Here is a 21536-nt window from a genome sequence, read left to right on the forward strand (position 1 = left end):
AGAAAAAACCCTTCCTCTCTGTGCACGTTCATACACAATCCGCTTATTTAGTAGAATGTTTTGATTTAAATCAGTTACATTGCACAAGTTAGGTTCCTTTAAAATATATTGTCAAGTGTTTGTAGACATGGAAATATGTTTGCCTCTTTTTCAAAAATTTTGTTTTGAAAAAGTTCCAAATGTACAGAAAGGTTGCAGGAATAGTGCAAAACACATCTGTTTCCTTGACCCAAAGGCTCACTCAACTTGTGTCATTTGTTTCAGTGACCAAAGGGTCCAGTCCAGAGCCAGACATTGCACTCAGCTATCGTCTCCCTCTTTTCTCCTTCAGTTAGACTCTGCTTGAGCTCAGGAGTTTCGAAGATTACAGACTGGTCATTTTGTAGAATGTTACTCAATTTGGATTACTCATTTGGTTAAAGTGTTAGTGATTAATAACTACCCCAGGAACGGTGCTTGTGTGCATTACACCCTTTCGGATGGCATGTGATTTCAGTTCCGTTCTCTCCTTACTCACTGATTTTTTTTTCTAGTGGTTCAGAGTGATGTTTGCCAGGTTCCTCCACTACATGGGTTTTTGTTTTTGTTTTTGTTTTTTGTAATTAATAAGTATTTTCTTGAAGAGATACTTTGAAATTGCATAAACATCCCATACCACATCCCAGTTTCACTCACTAGTTTTAGCATCTGTTGATATTTTGTGTGTGAATTATTTCTCTGACAGGTGCTAAATGCTAATTTTTCTAATTCCAGCATTCCTTCCGCCTTTATTAGTGGGCACTCTTCTCCCCATTTATTCATTCAGTTAACTTGTTCATGTAAGCATGGACCCATAGATTTCTGTTTTTATTGATGGATGATAATGTATTACTAGCATTATATAGTTTATGGACAGCAGGAACTCCTTTGAATGGGTTTCCTTGTCCCTTTAACAAGTTCTTACTGTTTTTTGAGAACTTCCTACCTTCTGGACAGCTAGGCCTTACCTTGCTCCTGCCCTTACCCGACCCTCAACTCGGCCATTTCTCTAAGGATCCATGGCTCTTTAGTGGAGCACGGCATACGTAGAAACCAGGATAGGAGCACTGGACGAGCCCCGTGGGGCTGGGGCGTTGCTGTGCCCAGGCCCTCGCGGTGGGCCGGGAAACAGATGTGCAGGCACACACTTACCTGGGTGCTTGTTTCTGTGTCTTTCTGTACACATCGAGAACCATGAGTTTACATCCTCTCCCCCAGTTCAAGTGCTCCCCTTTTTTCTCACCTATCTATATGAATTACCATTTTGCTTGATGCTGCATTTTCACATTTTAAAATAGTAGTCCATCGTCTTTGCACATATAATTGAGAGTTATCTAGATTAGAAGTAAAATCGCTAAATTAAAGTATTTGGGTTTTTTGTTTGTTTTGTGTCTTGTGTGGTAAGACCTTCCATGCCAAGTATGTATATATGTGTATACGTGTGTATGTATATTTCTTTTTGTTTGTGTGTGTGTATATATATATATATATTTTAACCTTAATGTTTCATTTAAAAAGTAATAGAGAAATCATGATAAAGATGAAAACAATTTCATTATTGCAAATAGTTCTGAATGTGCGACTAGTTTAAATCATGTGCACTATGAACATGGTATGCTAAATTGTAGTGGTAACGATAAATTTTTGTAGGTCACTTTGTGGTTTTGTCATTTGGGTTAAAGCTCATAGGATTTACTTTTCTCTTTTGTTTTTAGGCTATCCAAATGTAAAACATTTTTCTTGGGATAAATATTTAGAAGAAACCAATTCTTTACCTGCTCCTGCAAGGGCCTTCAAAGTGGTGAGATAATGCATTTTAAGCTATTTGATTAATTTGTGCTGAGGAAATCATTCATTCCTTGAAATGTGAGAACACGAAGCAGTGGCGCTGGTGAGCTAGAATAGAATGAGAGGGGAACAGAAGGCCAGGCAGGATGCTTTTGAACTTTTACAGTTTTACAAAGTTGCTGCTGTGGTTTTATTCATGACATCTAAAAATACTTTCGGTTTTAATTTTGAAGTTTTCTTAGATAATAGTTCTACTTGAGACAATGGGGTAAATTCTTCTTATCTTATAGCGAACATTTCTTTTTCCAGCTGGATATTCTAGAAGATCAAAACAGGACAGGAATAATTGTTTCTAATGATAATTTTACTTGTTAATCCCTCTGGATTTATTTTTGGCAAGCTGAGATATTGTTTCCTCTTGTATGGCTATAAATCAGTGTGGTTAATTACCAAAAATTCAAGACTCTGCTTTTATTACAATATCTTTCTAACTGGGGTCATTGCTTCTTGCAAATAGCTTATGATGATTCAGAATAAGTTGCATTCCTTTGAGAGGGAAGAATCAGACTTAAAATATATTTTCTTAATTAATTTTTTTCATTTCAAGTAATTTTCTTTATAATTCATACTTGTGAATTTAAAGAAAAGAAAGATATATTATTAACACTTGTTTCTTTTTAATATGACATACTTAGTCTCTCAGAAACAGCACTTTTCATTAAGAGATCCTTTTGGATATAAATTGCTGGGATTTTAAGTGATGGAATTAATGACTGTGTATATACCCAAATTTAGAAGAAAGGAACATCAAAAACAATTAAGAAAAAAATCGTAAAAAGTGTATAATTCCTTCTGGTAGTAAACCGAGTATGGAAAAAGAATAATTTTTAGAATTATGCCGTATTTATGAAGTCTTATTACAGAAATCATTTCACAAATGGCTGGGCCATAAAGTAGCTTATTCTGTGGGATTCAATAAAGATATTTTATTCCTTCAAGGCTATAAATAATAATCCCCTTCCCACTCTGAGTCAAGCCTTAGGGGGTACTTGAGATGCCCCGTAACTCAGAGTAAGGTCATACTGGCTGTAAATCAGGGAGGACTCAACTTCTGAAGGACGACTCCACTGCCTTAGAAGGAGCGAGGCATAGCAGTGAGAAGCTCTGTAAATCAGGGAGGACTCAACTTCTGAAGGACGGCTCTACCACCCTAGAAGGAGCGAGGCATAGCAGTGAGAAGCTCTGCCAATGTGCGGTTGAGCACAGTGTGCCAACAGGCATGCTCAGGAAACCCTGACTGCCGTAACCTGCTCTGTCATGTGCATCTGTGTGAAGCAGGAGTGTTAACAGTATGGGAGCGTCTTGCATAGATGGTAGAACAAGTCCAAAGAAGAAGAACCTGGGGGTGTTTATCAAGAATTGTCCCCAGGAGAATCAGGTGGGTGTGGGTGAACATCCTCAGAGAGGTTACTCGTTCCCTGGGGACAGGGATGATTCAGGCTCGTCCTTGGCTAGACCACGTGTCCCTTGGATCTGTCCTCTCCCCTCTGGTGAACCTCCTGCTGGCAGAAGCAGGGTTGTGTCACAGTAAGTCTCCCGCAGGGATCACAGTGGGGAAAGGGTGCTGTGGTGGATGGGCCAGGGGAAGATCTAATCGATTGTCAGTGTGGACAGTGAGTGGGACTTACATCGTGCTGGGTGTGATGACGTCACCTGGTCCAGTGTCTGCAGAGCTCGCGGCTGCGCTTTCAAGCGCCCGGGCACACCGCCCTGAGGCCAGGTCCTCCCTTCCTGAGCCATGGGTCCAACTCTAACTAGACAAAGCCCAGGCACATTGCAGTTTGCTGTGATCTGGGTAAAATCAACCAAATCAGTCTTCGTTTCTAATAGCACTCTGGTATCAAGAGGAAACGAAGATACCACTGGTTCCACTGCTTAGATGCTCAGCAGGGTCATTCCTGGTCTTTTCCGTGGTTTTCACACTCAGTTTTCAGAGGGACGTTTTCATTATCCCTGCTTTACAGAAGAGGGTCCTAAAGCTTAGCAAACCCGAGCAGTTTGCCTGACGTTGTACTGAACGGTCAGCCTGCTGCCTCCCTCTGCATGGAGCTTCTCGGTGGGTCAGGGTTTCTGGTGCATCTGGAGGTTTAGGTCAGTTTTCTCATCCCTGCCCCCACGAGAGCTGTTCTATCAGACACATCTCGGCTGCTAATTCTCTTGTTTTTAGATATCTATTGCTTTTTGCCCTCCCTACCAATTCTAAGCTGGGTGTCTTGTCTCTGCCCCTTGAATATTCTTCCCCTGCCTTTTTGAAAGTAATTTTCGTGCTCGTTGATTTTTGCCAAGCCCAAACTAATGAGAGCGATGTTGTGTCTTCCCCATAGCCAGTCAAATAACCACGTTTGAACGTTGTCTGGGTCTGTTGGATCCATTCTTACTTGTTCACCGGGAGCTTGGCCCTTCCGGTGGCCTCGGGCCTGGCAGGGGGCCTTGGCATTGAGTTTCTCAGTGGGCGCTGGAGCCCCGTGCCATGCGGGCACTTGAGAGCTGGCGGAGGCTGGTTCTCAGAACAGCTCGTCTTCTTTCGCTCTTCTGTCCTTGTAACATTGAGTCCACCTGTTTCGCTGTTTCTTCCTCTTAATCTTATGTCCTCAACATTTTCTGTTATGGCAGAAACCTCCTCATGGATTCCAGAAAAAAATGAAGCTCGAGGTTGTTGACAAAAGAAACCCCATGTTTATTAGAGTGGCGACCGTTGCTGACACAGACGATTACAGAATAAAAGTAAGTGTCACGTCCTGGTTTTGCTTTGCCTTTTGTGGCAAGGCGGCTTGCGTGGAACTTCAGCAGGCTTTATATGTGATTTATGTTACTGTGTATAGTATAATTCATATGCCATTTATAGCAGCCCTGTCATTAGTAAAACCGTGGAATTATGAAAACTAGTGTTGTGTTTTTTTGTATGTCAGTATTCATCCATCCTTTTCCTTTTCTCTCATCTGTGGAAGAATTATGATTGACTTTTAATATCTAGAGTGTGTTTGGAGAAAGAAAGAAGGCATAAAGAAAAATCAGAATGCTGAGTTCTCCAATAGTATTGTCTTTTAAAAAAAAGTAAATTTTCAAAGTGAAATTTGTTACATACAGACATTTGAAAATAATATTGTGTCTTTTAAATTCAACAAAGATTAGTAATTTTATATAAAAGACTAGATTTTTATTAGAGTTGGATTTTAAAAAGTCAGATACCGCATACAGCGAGCAAATGTTTAGGGTGGTGGGTCTAGTTTGTTTATGTTCAAGTGTGATAAAGTAAAGTTTAGAAGAAGTTCCAAATGAGAAGGTGGAGGCTCAACTCTGCTTTTGGCGTCAGCCTTAACTTCACTCTCAAATCAGAACAATGCCTATTTTACTTACTTCCTACGATTGTTTCCTGTTTCTGTTAGGAATAATAATAGTTCTGATAACAGCAAGATGTTAGATCTACAAAGTATTTTACAGAGTAACAGCGTTCTCGCATTATTTGATATATGTAGAAACAGTGTGGGAGATTCATGTTATTGTCACTATTTTATCAATGAGACTGAGGCTCAGAAAGATTAAATTACTTATCAATTACTGGCCGTGGCAGAACTAAGTTTCAGGCCTGAGCTATCAATCTAAGTTTAAAATCTTTTTTAAAAGAATAAATCACATCCTCAGCTATCAGCTAATGAAATGACATGGTAGAAAATTAATTTCAGAATAACATGAAAAATCTGTAAAAGTGTGCTGGTGTTATAGAAAGGAAATTTTAATGCTTAATGATCTATTTTTTATTATAAATCATAATATTTTGGATATTTTTAAGTAATGCAAAGCCTATGTTAGCCTTTTAAAAAAATTAATCTACTTTTTATTAGAGATGTTATTTTACAGAAAATTCATAGGGAAAATACAGAGTTCCCATAAACTCTCTCACATACACAATTTTCCCTGTTGTTAACACTTTGCATTACCATGGCACCTTTGTTGCAGTTAATGAAACAGTATTATTATAATTTAATATTAATTGTTGTCCTTATTACAATGAACTTAGGGTTTATTGTTTGTGTTGCACAGTGCTATGTTTTTTTTTAAATTTCATTCTGGTAACAGATAAACAATTTTAAATTCTCCCTTTTAACCACAAAAACATAATTCACTGGTGTTAATTGCAGCCACAGGGTTGTACTGCCATCAATATGACCATTATCAAAACTTTTCCATCATCCCAAATAGAAACTCTGTGCTGATTAAATATTAACTCAAATTTCCTACCCCCACCCTTGCCTCGTAGCCTGTTTTCTAGCTTCTAACACTATGGCTTTGTTTATTCTAATTATTTCATGTCAAGGAGATTATATAATATTTGTCCGTATGTGTCTGGCTTATTTCATTCAACATGATGTTTCAAAGTTCACTGGTCGCATGTATCAGATGTTTATTCCTTTTCATGGCTGAATAATATTCCATCCTGTGTATATGCCACATTTTGATTTTCCGTTCGTTGCTTGATGGACACTTATTTGGGTTGCTTCCATTTTTTGGCGATTGTGAATATACAGTTATGAACAATGGTGTGTAAATGTCTGTTTGCGTCACTGCTTTCAATTCTTTTGATTGTGTAAATAGAAGTGGGGTCATATGTTAATTGTATACTTAACTTTCTGAGGAATCTTCAAACTGTCTTCCGGGTAGCTACACCATTTTACATTCCTCCCAGTGATGAACAGGTCCACATCCCCTCCAAAACCTGTTATTTTCCACCTTTTTAGGAGTTGACATTCTAGTGTGCATGAAATGGTACCTCAGTGTGGTTTTGATTTGCATTTCCTAGTAAAATTGAGCATCTTTTCAGGTGTTTTTTGGCCGTTTCTATATCTTGTCTGGAGAAATTTCTTTTCAAGTATTTTCCCATTTTTACATTGGATTGTTTGTTTTTTTTCCTCATTGAGTTCTAGGATTTCTTTATGTATTTTGGATGTTAAACTCTTACTGATATGTGGTTTCCAAGTATTTTCTCCCATTGAGTTGGTTGTCTTTTTACTTTCATGATAAAGTCCTTTCATGCACAGAAATTTTTAATTTTTATGAGATCCCTTTTATCTATTTTTCTTTTGTTTTTTGTGCTTTGGGCATAAAGTCAAAGAAACCATTGCCTGATAGAAGTTCTTAAAAACATTTCCCAAGCTTCCTTCTAGGAATTTTATAGCTCGAGTTCTTCTATCTGGGTCTATGATGCATTCTGAATTTAATGGATGGTGTTAGGCAGTGGTCCACTCTCATTCTATTGCCTGTGAACATCCATTTCTACCAGTATCATTTGTTGAAGAGACTATTCTTTACCCATTGAGTGGACTTTGCACTGGCTGTAAATGTGGCAGTTGATTTCTGAACTCTGTTCAAACAGCATGATACTAGCACAAGGGCAAACATACAGACTCTCTGTTTAATTCCATTGGTCTGTATGTCTGCCCTTGTGCTAGTATCATGTTGTTTGATTACTGTGGCTTTGTAATAAGTTACACAATCAGAAAGTGTGAGTCCTCCAACTTTGTTCCTCTTTTTCAAGATGGCTTTGGCTATTCAGGGACCCTTACTCTTCCATGTAAATTTGATGATTGACTTTTCCATTTCTGCAAAAAAAGCTTTGGAATTTTTGATTGGCATTGTGTTGAATCTATAAATCGCTTTGGGTACTGTTGACATCTTAACAATATTTAGTCTTCCAAACAATAAGCATGGAATTTTCTTCTGTTCATTTAGGTCTTCTTTAATTTCAGCATTGTTTTGTAGTTTTCGTGTGTAAATCCTTCACATCCTTGGTTAGATTTATCCTAAGATATTTGAGTCTTCTAGTTGCTGTTATAAATGGAATTCCTTTCTTGATTTCTGTTTCAGATTATTCATTACTGATGTATAGAAACACTACTGATTTTTGTACGCTGGCACTTTGCTGAATTCATTTATTAGTTCTAGGAGCACTGTTGTGATTTTTCAGGGTTTTCTATACAGACAGAGACATGTCACCTCCAAATGGGAAAAGTTTTACTTCCTCCTTTCCTGTTGGATATCTTTTATTTCTTTTTCTTCCCTAATTGCTCTAGCTAGAACTCCCAGAACAATGCTGGATAACATTGGTCACAGTGGACTTGTCTTTTTCCTAATCTTGGAGGGGAAGGTTTCAATTTTTCACCATTGAAGAGTGTTGTTAGCTGTGGATTTTTCATATATCCCCTTTGTCATGTTGAGGAAGTTTCCTTCTAATCCTAGTTTTCTGAGGTTTTTATCAAGGAGGAAGGTGCCAGATTTTGTGGAACGCCTTTGCTGTATCAATTGCAATCATGTGTTTTGGGTTTTTTTGTCCTTCATTCTGTTAATGTGGTGCATTGCACTAATTGCTTTTCATGTTGAGCCGTCTTCCATATACAGGGTAAATCTCACTTGATCACAGTGTAATTCTTTTAATCTGCTGTTAGATTCAGTTCACTAGTACTTTGTTAACGATTTTTGTATCTGTATTCATAAGAGATACTGGTCCGTGATTTTCTTTTCTTGTGGTGTCTTTATTTGGCTTTGGTATGAGGGTGGTGTTGGCCTCATGGAATTAATTAGGGAGTGTTCCTTCGCAACATTTTTTTTGGGAAGAGTTTGAGCAGGATTGGGGTTAATTCTTCTCAGAATGTTTGTGATATTCACCAGTGATGTCATCTGGTTCTGGACTCTTCATAGTTGGGAGGTATTTGATGACTAATTCAATCTCTTGTTATTGGTCTTTTGAGATCTCGTGCTTCTTCTTGAAACACTGTCGTAGTTTGTGTGTTTCTGGGAATTTGTTTCATGTAGATTATCTAATATGTTGGTGTACAATTCTTCAAAGTATCCTCTATAATCCTTTTTATTCCTGTCGAGTCAGTAGCAGTGTCTCTCCTTTCATTTCTGATTTTAGTTATTTGCATACACTCTGGTTTTTTCTTTGTCCAGCTTAAGATTTGTCAACTTTATTGGTCTTTTCAAAGAACCAACTTTTGGTTTCATTGATTCTCTCTATTGTATTATTCACTATTTAATTTGTCTCTGCTCTAATCTTATTTTCCTTTATTCAGCTTTGAGTAGTTTGCTATTCTTTTTCTAAATCCTCCAGTTGTGAGGTTAAGTCTCTTATTTGAAATATTTCTTCTTTTCTAATGTTAGCATTTATGGGTATAAATTTCCCTCTCATGGCACTTTGCTCCATCTCGTAAGTTTTGGTGTATCATGTTTTCATTTTCGTTTCCCTCATATGTTTCCTATTTTGTCATGTGATTTCTTCTTTAACCCATTGGTTATTTAAGAAAGCATTGTCTAATTTTCACTTATCTGTGAGTTTTCCAGGTCTCCCTCCATTTTTGATATTTGGTATCATTCCGTTGTGGTTGGAGAAGATACATTATATGATTTCGGTATTTTACATGTATTGAGACTTGTTTCTTGCCCTAGTGTGTGTGTGTTCTGGAGAAGGAGCATGTGCACTAGGGAGGAGTGTGTGCTCTGCTGTTGTCGGGGAAAGTGCCCTCTAATGGTTTCTTTAGATGTAGGTGGTTTGTATTGTCATTCAAGTCTTCTGATACCTTCTCAGTCTTCCGTCTAGATGTTCTGTCCCTTATTGAAAGCACTGCATTAAATTCTCCTAATAATAATTTAGGACTATTTCTCCCTTCAAATGTGTCAATATTTGCTTCATACATGTGGGGGCTTTTCCTTTTTGTGCATACACATTTATAATTGTTGTATCTTCCTGTTGAATTGCTCTTTTATTGGTATATGGTATCTCCCTCGTAACAGTTTTTTATAAGAAGTTTATTTTGTCTGTAATTGTATGGCTATCCCAGCTCTCTTTTGAGTACTATTTGAATGGAATATTTTATTCCATCCTTTTACTTTCTACCTACTCATATCTTTGAATTTAAGGTGAGCCTCTTGAAAACAGCATAGAGTTCAGCTATGCTTTTTTATCCATTCTGCCAATCCCTGCCTTTTGACTGGAGATTGAGTGGAGAGAACAAGAAGATCCTAACCTCCATTCATAATATCTAAACTAAATATTGTTCATAATATCTAACTCTTTACACTCTTAAAAATGTCCAGATTACCATTGTAAAAAAAAAAGTCCAGATTGCCTACCAACTTGGGCTGTAGGAGATATTAGGTTTATTTACAGTGTATAAGGTGTAGGAATCCTAAATCATTTGCTGTGTTTCCAAGCAGTTATGTATTTTATAATGCAATTTTGAGATACGTTCACATACCATGTAACCATGGTATCATCATATAATTGTGCATTCATAACCACAATCAAATTTTGAACGTTTTCAAATTGTTCCAGAAAAATAAGAATAAAAATAGAACACCAAGAACATCCCATGCCCCTTACTACCCTATGATTTAATTATTTATTATCTTTATTTTACACTAGATAAGAGCAGTGTCAGTCATAAGGTTTTCACAATCACACAGCCACATTGTAAAAGCTGTATAGCTATACAGGAATTTTTTATTTCAGGAATCAAAGCTATTGGATTATAAATTCAACAGTTTCAGGTATTTTAGCTCTTCTAGTACACTAAAAACTAGAAAGGGATCTCTATATAACGGATAAGAATAACCTCAAGAATGACCCCTTGACTCTATTTGAAATCTCTCAGCCACTGAAACTTCATTTGGTTTCATTTCTCTTCCCCCTTTTGGTCAAGAAGGCTTTCTCAATCCCATGATGCCAGGTCCTGACTCATCCTGGGAGTTCGTCCCACGTGGCCAGGGAGGTTTACACTCCTGGAAGTCACGTCCCACGTAGGGGGAAGGGCAGTACGTTCACCTGCTGAGTTGGCTTAGAGAGAGAGGCCACATCTGAGCGACAAAAGAGGTTCTCTGGGGGTGACATTCAGGCATAATTATCCATAGGCTTATCCTGTCCTTTTCAGGAATAAGTTTCATAAAGGCAAGCACCAAGATCGAGGGCTTGGCTTATTAAAAATTGGTTGTCCCCACTGCTTGTGAGAACATCAGAAATTCTCCAGATGGAGAAGTTGAGCATTTCCTCCTTCCTCCCCAGTCCCCCAAGGGAACTTTGCAAATACTTTTTCCTGTTCTACCCAGATTACTCTGGGATATATTTGGGCCTCGTGCTAAACTGGACAAACCAACAAGATCTCACTTCCCTACTCAAGGTTCCATGTAATTATGTGTTTAAATGAAGTGGAGATGTCAGTTTTGATGAAAACTATAAAAGGGTATATCACCAGATATAATAGATACATTACTTTATTATACCTCAATATATTTTAATAGAACCCTTTAAATTATGAAGATGCCAAGATTTCTGGCGCGTGTATTGCTGTATAATAATGTCCTATACTATCAGTGGTCTCAATTTTGGGTGTACAGCAGAGATCCTCGGATGTTTAGTGAACAGTGTATAGATGTTCAGAGCCCATGCCAGTCCCATGAATTCAGAATCTTCTGAGATGGGTTCAGCCTTTTTCTTTTAGTATTCATATGTAATTCTGATGTACATCAAGATATCAGTTGTGGAAAAACATTTATTTACAAGAATCTAGTTTATTTGCTATTGGCAGATAGCTAAATTTTTCAAAATTTAGTTATCTACAACAGATGAAACCAGGCATTTTTACTGTGTTAGGTGCTGGTCATGGGTGGATGTTTTAACGGTCCCTGCACTCGTGTTGCTCGTGGCATGGGGAGAGAGACAGGATGTAGCCGTGGAACCATCACCCAGCATTTACTGATGATTGGATAATCGGTCGATGATGGTCAAATGTGCCTTTTTTCTCATTATATTTGTGAATGGAGTGTTTTAAATAATTTATTAGGTTTTAAGTCTAGTATGTAAGTTAGAAGAGAATTAAAATGGTTCCGTGGGCAGAAGCCTCACAGCTGGAATTTTTGTGACCTGAATTGTGGTGTTAATTTCCTCTTGCTCGCAGGTGCACTTCGATGGCTGGAGTAGTTGCTATGACTACTGGATAGACGCAGATTCTCCTGATATTCACCCTGTGGGCTGGTGTTCAAAAACCGGACACCCCCTCCAGCCTCCTTTGAGTAAGAAACACAAAGATACCTTAAATGTCTCCATTTTCTCCTCTGGCATGGGTGATATTTCTCTGCCCCCTTCCCTTCTCTCTCTTCTTTTCTCTCTAATGTATGTTTTCTTCTCTATGTGATTCTTTCCCTTTTACTCTATTACCTGGTAGTCACAAATTTATAGAAGCAAAAAGATGTCAATGCCTATAAAGGTAAAGTGTGTATGGACAGACAATTGCTTTTATTTAGAAATATCATCTTTTAAATTGAGTACCAGGATTTTGGAAGATCATGTGGCAAACTCTCTCACAACTTAATGTATCACTGTCAGTAGCCTGATTGTAATGTTATATTAGAGTTTTGCAAAGTGTTATCACGGGGGAGCTGGGAGAGTCTACAGGGGTTTCTGTTATTTATTACAACTGCATATGAGTCTGCAATTATCTCAAAGAATTTTTCGATTAATTTCAAGTTAAAATTTAAGTGCTCTAAGAACTTTATATATCATGATCTCATATTTGGAGGAAATTGCATACAAAGTCAAAAACAGTGTATAGGAAGATAATAAGTTATCATTGGAGTTTTTAAAAGTGTGCCTTCTTGATCTAGCACTTCACTTCAGGGTGCAAGATTCAGCCTGCCCGAAAATAGGTGGGGAAGGTGCTTGGTGTACCTTGCAGAATGTTTAAAATAACGAAACTTGGAAACAAGTATCAGTTGAATAAATTATGTTACATTCATACTCTAGATATTGTGGAACGGACATAAAACTGTTCTCATTGGGATGGAAAGCCCTAGAGGGCATGTTGAAGTTACAATGGCAGAAGAATGCTTCCGAACAGTACATACCTACACTGCCCCTTTTTTGTGACAAAACCCCCCACCTGACACATACATGTGTTCCCATGTGCACGTGTATCCTAGTGCACAGAGCAGTCGCTAGAAGGACGCACTGGAATCAGTGGTCAGGCCTGGCGAGGGGAGTAGAATGGTGGGGAGGGGGCACAGGGGGGTCTGTGACATGTCACTCAGTGTTCTGCTGTATTGTCTGATTATGTTATTTACTTGCTGAAAATTGTTAGAATCTCCTCATTACTTCAGATTTAGGTAGCTGTGGGATTTCTGACAATTTGGAAAAGGATTAGATCCAAGTTTTCCATTTCACTGTTGGAGAAAGGGAAATTAATTCTGTGAACAAACTCACAGGAAAAAACTTTAAAAGTGGAGATTATTCAGATTTTTTTTTTATTTTTCATTGTTTAGGCTCTGCTTCTCTTTCTATGTGTTGATTCAAAAATTGGATTTTTAGGGATTTTTCCTTCCCCTCCTCTGATTGTAGCCATTGATGCACTGATAGATTCTCCTTTTCTCCTTTTTACCCCGCGTAGGCCCCTTGGAAGTGATGGAAGCGTCGGAGCATGGCGGCTGCTCCACCCCGGGCTGTAAAGGGCTTGGCCATTTTAAGAAGGCGCGGCAGCCGGACCCTCACAGGTAGGTGGCTGCTGGCGAGACTGGTGGCCGGCTGCTCCCGTGCTGCCGGGTGTGAGCTGGCCTTAACCATGTGTGTGCCGTGGTGAGTGTGCAGTTGAGAATCCTCCCGGGAAAGCCACATTCTAGAGGTTAAACAGATTTACTACCAGACACTGACATGACCAAATACGTTGGGCTTCCTTTTGGCACCCTGACGACACAGATTCTGAAATATTCATTCTGAGTTCAGAGCTGGTATAAGGAGGAGATAGTCCTGTGAAAAGTTGTTTGGAAGGCTGTGATGTGATCGATGACCCCAAGATTTCAGTAATGGGCGGTGGGCGAGTGTAGATCAGTGTGGCAGCAAAGGCTGCAAGCCACAGTGTAATAGTCAAACATATAAGAGTTCAGTATTTTCAATATTTCCCTTATCCCCAAGTAACTTAAAACAGTGCTTTCCAATATTTTTCTCTTATCCCTAAGTAATTTACAAAAAAAGACCCACATTTTATACATTTGAAGTTGGATTTATTGTTTAGACAAATTTAGAGTCTTTGTAGAAATTGTAAAATAATGAAATACTAAGAAATTCCTGTAATTTAATTGGAACTTGTTTTTTAAACTGGAACTTTTAAGAAATAAAAGTGTTAACTATTTAGTTATATAATCCTATCACTCCAGACTTTTTAAAAATAGTCGTTTGGCAGTATAAATGTCCTAACTGCATATTAACTGGATTGCCCAGTAAGAAAAGTGATTCTGGATAGCCCAGTAAGAAAAGTGATTCTGTGTTTATATAGTCAGTACAGGTAGTGAACCAAGGTCATTTAAAACATCTGAAGATGGCACTACTTTTTGTTCTAGGAGTTGACATGCATTGTGAACATGGAGATCGGTTCTTCTTTCTTTTGTCTCTGAAACCTAGAATTCTGCTTCTCTTCTTCTTATAGTACTTTTCCCTAATTTTGGATGAGGTTCAGTATGCCCCAGGGTAAAAGGTTTGAGCGTAGACAGAATGGCGATTACATTTGCAAAGATCCGTTTAAAAATCCTTGGAGCCCTCCCCTCAGCTGCCTCTCGGGGTGCTGCTCCATACACCCAGCCTTCAGTGGAACTGTAATAGCTGCACATAATTTAAGATGTAAAATACAAAATAAAAACTAATATTGGAGATTTAGCAGACATAGCTTTCTACTGTACAACCCCAGGACATTCACCAGATTGAAGGAAAGAACAAAGAAATAAGTGGGTAAAGACCAACAATAAGTTGCTGGTTGCAGTTGGAGATGTAAAACATTTTTGGCTGTGGGGAAGGACTGTTACGGTGGTCCCCACAGCGTCTTTTCAGAGCACCCAGGCCTGCGTGGACAGTCCTGGCTGTCCCGTACTCTGGTGGCTTTGCTGGCTGCCCCCAGTGGCTCCGCCACGTATCGGGACCACCTTCCCCAGACACACAGTGCCACCCCCCTTTCATGGAGTCCCAGTGATTATCCTTGGAGCAGCTTTTCTTCATAGAAGCAGTCTTGTGTTTGTTAAAAGAAAGAAAAAAATTACAGGAGCATCGTGGGGGATTTTATGGAAGATGTGGTAAAGAAACTCTTTTGTATCATTGACCATGATAGAGGCTTCCCCATTTTATTGAGATGAGAGGCAGAAGTCGACCCTATGGCAGTGATAAAGGACATGCAGCGATAAAGGAGTGCTTCTCATTTCCTGCAATATATAAGGCATAGCCAGCGCTTGGTCCACTAGGACCTCAGGAACCAGGGAGGCCATTCACAGAACTCATGGCAGGTGCAATCTCCTGTCTGTGTGAGGTCTCCCCTCCTCCTCACCTGTGAAGTGGGATCTTTTAGTCTCCCTGCTTACACTGTCCTGTAAGGAGCATGCAAAGCTCCTTTTCCAGCAGGAAAGTTAATCCCCCACAGGCACCGCCTTTTTTTGCTTCATTAGGAGACTCGTGGAATGGCTGCTGCTTTGTGGATATTCTTTGACTGATTCATTTCCCCGGCACTTATTTTTGTCCTTGCTGAGCATGCTGCATTTAGAAAAGCATAATGAGAAAAGTCTCCTTAGATTAATTTACTGAGAAACAACATAAATCAAAACATGCGTTCTTCACTGAGATAACAAGGAAAGTTGCTCTTTTAGCCAGAATAATCATTTTTGAGCCATAAGCAAAGACCTATTTTGACTAGCATTCGTCGTTGGCGTCTCTGAATGTGCTGGTTGAATTTGGTGTAAGAAGTGTTAGAAAAGAACGTGTGTCTCAAAGATGCAATTTGAGAACATGATTTTTTTTTTCAGTGTCTCAGTGTAACTGATCAGCGAGCAGGTTGAATATGGTATTGTGTTTTCTGAGGTCCAGATTGCTTAGTTCTTAATGTGTAGCCGGCAAACACTAGTATCAGTTGCACCGTGGTGTGTCCTTTGTCGGTTCACTCATTTGGTGTGGGAGAGATTATAGGAGAGCCGAGGTGATGTCAGAGCAGTTCCTCCACGTAGCTGTGCTGTCCGAAATAAATCTTTCTATATAATACTTGATCCTGGAGAAACTAAGCAAGAAGAGAAAAATAATATTTTCAAAAACCTCTGAAGAATATTTCTAAATAGCATGTAAAGCTTTTAAAAGTTTAATAATTGGATGAATACCTGCAAAAGGTAAGCCTCATTTTATTAAACATCCATCTATTGAACAGAGAGTGTTGAATGGTGCGCTGTGCCTCAGCTGGTGTGCAGAATAAAAAAGACACCAGAGTCCGTACAAAGAAATTCTCAGAGGCCCCACTGGCAAGCTGGATGAAGGACCCCTCAGAGGGCAGTCTCCACTTTTTCTAGGGGGACAGTCTTCATAAAGCAGGAGATTTATGGAGAGCCTCCATAAAGTGTGGAGATTTTATTCTTGTTTCTCTGATTGTTTATTTTCATTAAATTTTATTTACAGACATTCTATACCCATTTTTTTATTTTATTGTGGGGTGTGTGTGTATATATATATAACAAAATCCGACATTTTAACTGTTTTCAAGTGTTCACCTCCATAGCATTAGTTATATTTGCAATGTTGTGCAGTCACCCATCTTTGAAGCGTTTCCACTGCCCCTAACAGAAGCTCTGTAATTAAGCAGTAAGTCCCCGCCCCCCTGCCCCAGATCTTGGGAACCTCCGAGTCCACCTCTTTGCTTTTTCTGGGTATTTCATTCCTGTGTGGCTTGTCTCACCCGGCCTGTGTCCATTTTCTCCGGGCATATTGCGCACATGCATGGGAGGCTGCATACCTGGAGGTTTTATGCCTGGAGGCTTCACACCTGGAGGCTTCACGCCTGCACTGGAGGCTTCACACCTGGTGGCTTCACACCTGGAGGCTTCACGCCTGCCCTGGAGGCTTCACGCCTGGAGGCTTCACGCCTGGAGGCTTCACACTGAGGCTTCACGCCTGCCCTGGAGGCTTCATACCTGGTGGCTTCACGCCTGGAGGCTTCACACCTGGAGGCTTCATGCCTGCCCTGGAGGCTTCACACCTGGAGGCTTCACGCCTGCCCTGGAGGCTTCACACCTGGAGGCTTCACGCCTGCCCTGGAGGCTTCACACCTGGAGGCTTCACGCCTGCCCTGGAGGCTTCACACCTGGAGGCTTCACGCCTGCCCTGGAGGCTTCACACCTGGAGGCTTCACGCCTGCCCTGGAGGCTTCACACCTGGAGGCTTCACGCCTGCCCTGGAGGCTTCACACCTGGAAGCTTCACGCCTGCCCTGGAGGCTTCACACCTGGAGGCTTCACGCCTGTCCTGGAGGCTTCACACCTGGTGGCTTCACACCTGGAGGCTTCACGCCTGCCCTGGAGGCTTCACGCCTGCCCTGGAGGCTTCACACCTGGAGGCTTCACGCCTGTCCTGGAGGCTTCACACCTGGAGACTTCATACCTGGAGGCTTCACACCTGGAGGCTTCACTCCTGGAGGCTTCACGCCTGCACTGGAGGCTTCACACCTGGTGGCTTCACGCCTGGAGGCTTCACGCCTGGAGGCTTCACACTGAGGCTTCACGCCTGCCCTGGAGGCTTCATACCTGGTGGCTTCACGCCTGGAGGCTTCACACCTGGAGGCTTCATGCCTGCCCTGGAGGCTTCACACCTGGAGGCTTCATGCCTGCCCTGGAGGCTTCACACCTGGAGGCTTCATGCCTGTCCTGGAGGCTTCACACCTGGAGGCTTCATACCTGGAGGCTTCACACCTGGAGGCTTCACGCCTGCACTGGAGGCTTCACACCTGGTAGCTTCACGCCTGGAGGCTTCACACCTGGAGGTTTCACGCCTGGAGGCTTCACACCTGGAGGCTTCACGCCTGCCCTGGGGGCTTCACACCTGGTGGCTTCACGCCTGGAGGCTTCACGCCTGGAGGCTTCACACTGAGGCTTCATGCCTGCCCTGGAGGCTTCATACCTGGTGGCTTCACGCCTGGAGGCTTCACACCTGGAGGCTTCATGCCTGCCCTGGAGGCTTCACACCTGGAGGCTTCACGCCTGCCCTGGAGGCTTCACACCTGGAAGCTTCACGCCTGCCCTGGAGGCTTCACACCTGGAGGCTTCATGCCTGTCCTGGAGGCGTCACACCTGGAGGCTTCATACCTGGAGGCTTCATACCTGGAGGCTTCACGCCTGCACTGGAGGCTTCACACCTGGTAGCTTCACGCCTGGAGGCTTCACACCTGGAGGTTTCACGCCTGGAGGCTTCACACCTGGAGGCTTCACGCCTGCCCTGGGGGCTTCACACCTGGAGGCTTCACACCTGGAGGTTTCACTCCTGGAGGCTTCACACTTGGAGGCTTCATGCCTGCCCTGGAGGCTTCACACCTGGAGGCTTCACACCTGGAGGCTTCACGCCTGCCCTGGGGGCTTCACACCTGGAGGCTTCACACCTGGAGGCTTCACACCTGGAGGCTTCATGCCTGCCCTGGAGGCTTCACACCTGGAGGCTTCACGCCTGGAGGCTTCACGCCTGCCCTGGGGGCTTCACACCTGGAGGCTTCACACCTGGAGGCTTCACACCTGGAGGCTTCATGCCTGCCCTGGAGGCTTCACACCTGGAGGCTTCACGCCTGCCCTGGAGGCTTCACACCTGGAGGCTTCACACCTGGAGGTTTCACACCTGCCCTGGAGGCTTCCTCTCAGCTCCTGCAGCCTGGGAGGGTGTGGGCAGGGCAGGTTGCAGGATGGAGGCTCCCTCAGTGTCATGTGCGGGGCCCAGTGCTGTGTGCCATCCTTATGGGGAGGACAGTGGTGTAGGCACCATGGGGACGAAGCTGGGCCTTCTCCCTATGTGGACAGGTCCTTGAGTGCCTGCAGGGTGGCACAGGGGCACTTCCAGGTGCAGCTGACATGGGAGGTGCACAGGCCCAGAGGAGGGGGTCAGTGTGATGGGCAGCTCCGCCAGGTGCCCTGAGTGCCCCAACTCGAGGGCTGTGGTGGTGTCCCCCTGGGGAGGGGCTCAGCTCCTCTCTGCCCTGGAAACCTGTTGAGTAAGGCACCATTTGAGGCAGTGGGCTGCTTCCCACAGCCCCCAGGCGCGTTTGCCTTGGGCCCAGGGAGACATTTTCTCCAGTCGGCTGCTCAGAGCCCTGTGGAGGCTCCGCCGCCAGGTGCTCCCACCGAGCTTACTCCTGCCCGTGGTTGAACCTCTGCACCCCGCGTGCTGCGGGGGCCCAGCGTGCTGCAGGGCAGGGTGACCGGGATGGGCAGGGCAGGGCAGGGCATCCCTCCTCACCTGTCCTTTCTTTGTACCGGGTCACGCTTCAAGGTGAGCATGCACCTGGTCATCCAGTCACGTGACGCCAGGTGTTTCATGAGGGAAGCTCATGAGGACTGATGTGTTCTAGGGCTGGAAGTGCACAGTTGGTGCAGAAACCACAAAGCAATAAAAACCCCTTTTTCTGTCGTAGAATGCAAGTAGGTGATAGTTTCAATGAAAATATGTGATATGAGAACAGAGGAGAGAATGGACTCAACCTCCCCCCCGCCCCAAGTTGAGGCTGGGGTAGGATCTTCCCTTTTTAACAAACTGAGAGCACAGGAAATCAGCCTCTTATTGCATGTGTGTGTGTGTGGGGGGGGGGGGGTTGTCCTAGAAAACGGCAGGTTGGGTTTTAAACATGTTGATTATAGGGTCACCCCAGGGCATCTGAGTAGGAATGTTGTTTACCTGTTGTGGTGGACATGGGTAGCTTACCTGAGGTCCAGGGACTTGGTAGAGAGAGCTCCACCTCCGTCCAGGAGCTGCAGGGGTGCTGGGTCTGCGCCCTTCCCAGGCTTTTGTGGGCAGGTGTCTGAAAGGGAGCCTGTCAGATGCTGCCGCCAGAAGTTGCACCTGGCCCCATGATGGGGGCAGGTGAGGGGACAGGTGTTTGCAGCCTTGGCGGGGTGGGGCAGTGCTGCAGCAGCCACCTCACCCATGGCCTTAGCCTGTGCGGTGTCTGAAGGAGGGGCTGCCCGTGCCCCAGCCCTGCACAGACTCACTTTCCGTCCTTCCATCCTTCCGTCGAGCAGTCACATGCCCTCTCAGTAGGTTTTTCGTACTCAATTAACCAGAATTCATTTTTATCACTTGTGTCCAAGAATTCTTTTTCGTTCAGGTATCTCATAAAACATTTGGAGGGCTGGTGTTCAAGCGAGAGGGCAATGGGGGTTTCTTCGCTTTACTGCTAAATGAGTAAAATGAGATAAAGCAGAATGCACCTTTTGCTTTCCCAGGTCTGCCTCATTGCTGTGTGACTTGGGCAAGCAGCCTTCCCACTCATATATCCGATAGCCATTTCCACAGTCGCTCATACTCTTCTCTCTCGTCGTTCTTACCTCAGGTGAAGACAGACTCTTTCCACCCAGTTCTTCAAGCCAGAAACCTCGAGGCCAGGCTTGGGCCCTTCCTTTAGGTCATTTCCCAACTCCAGTGCACCCACAAGGCCTCTGGGGGGCCTCTGAGGGATGCCCAGTCAGCTGTCTCTCATTTTGACCCTGCAGTCCAAGTCCCATCACGGCTGCACTGATAAATAACTTCTCCTTTGACTCGGGGCATTTGAAATCTGTTCTCCACAAAGCATCTCCGCTGATCTTTTTAAAGCGTAAATTGTGTCCTGTCGGTCCCTTCTTTTAAATCTTCCAGTGACTTCAAGTCAAACTTATAATAGAAATGCAAACTCCTGAGGGGCTGCAGGGTCCTGCAGGGTCTCCCTGCGGCTTTTGTTTAAAGCAGTTTTATTGAGATACATGCACATACCGTGCTGTCCCCCCATGGTGTCCATTCAGTGGCTTTTGGTATAATCCCAGATTTGTGTCTTTGTCACCACAGTCGATTTTGGGACATTTTCATTATCCTGAAGAGAAAAACCCTCACCACTTAGCTGTCCCCTCACCACTTAGCTGTCCCCTCACCCCCTGTCCCCTGCCTGCTGTTGCATTGTCCTGTCCCCTGCTCACTGGCCACCCCCTGCTCACTGGCCACACTGGTCTTTCTTTTCTCAGCCATGCCAAGTGGTTCTGCGTTTGTACCTCCCTTCCTTTCCTGGGGCGCTCTCCCCCAGTGCTCCTGGGGGGGCTGTCTTGACTTAGGCTACTGCTCTCAGGCCACTCCTCGGCCCTTCCAGGCCACCAGCAATCTGTCCCATTCTCCACGAGCATGCTGCTTTATTTGTTCATGCCGTGGGAGACGCCCTGGTCTCTGTGAGGCTGTGCCTGCCCTCCGCTCCCGAGAGTGGAAACCTCGTCTTTATTTACTTTTGGGCTCCAGGACCTGGAAAGGTAGTTATGCATGATCGGTCCTCGATAAATGCTTGTGAGACACGTGAGAGACATAATGAAGGAAGCGTGGTATGTAAACTTTTATGTTTTGTCATCTGAAAAGCCTTCCTCATGGGGTGGTTTTGACGATGAAGCAGAGCACTCAGCCCAATGCTTGATGTGTTCCAAATGCTCAATAAATATTACTAGGTATTGGTTTTTATTGTTGTTGGATTAGCATTATGCAGAATTACATCAACACACGATCAGATGTTATTTTCTTGTTCTCTGTGATGATCAGCATGCCCCCTCCCTCCTCCCGTCAGCAAGGGAAAGAGCCTGCAAGACACTAAGATAATTTACTGAAGGGCCAAACAGTCCCCCAATTAAAGGGGG

General features: G+C 43.0%; 1 protein-coding gene across 6 annotated transcripts in view; it reads left to right on the forward strand.

Annotated features, from left to right (window-relative positions):
- L3MBTL3 (L3MBTL histone methyl-lysine binding protein 3) overlaps positions 1–21536 on the forward strand; it is a 120937-nt gene that overhangs the window by 71884 nt on the left and 27517 nt on the right. For all 6 annotated transcript variants that reach the window (XM_077162880.1, XM_077162884.1, XM_077162885.1 and 3 more), the window contains 4 exons: positions 1734–1819; positions 4480–4590; positions 11811–11925; positions 13296–13398. In XM_077162880.1, the coding sequence (XP_077018995.1) occupies positions 1734–1819; positions 4480–4590; positions 11811–11925; positions 13296–13398 (415 nt within the window). The remainder of the gene's footprint in view (positions 1–1733; positions 1820–4479; positions 4591–11810; positions 11926–13295; positions 13399–21536) is intronic.

Source organism: Tamandua tetradactyla, chromosome 5 (genome assembly GCF_023851605.1).
Source record: "Tamandua tetradactyla isolate mTamTet1 chromosome 5, mTamTet1.pri, whole genome shotgun sequence".
Classification (NCBI taxonomy): Eukaryota; Metazoa; Chordata; class Mammalia; order Pilosa; family Myrmecophagidae; genus Tamandua; species Tamandua tetradactyla.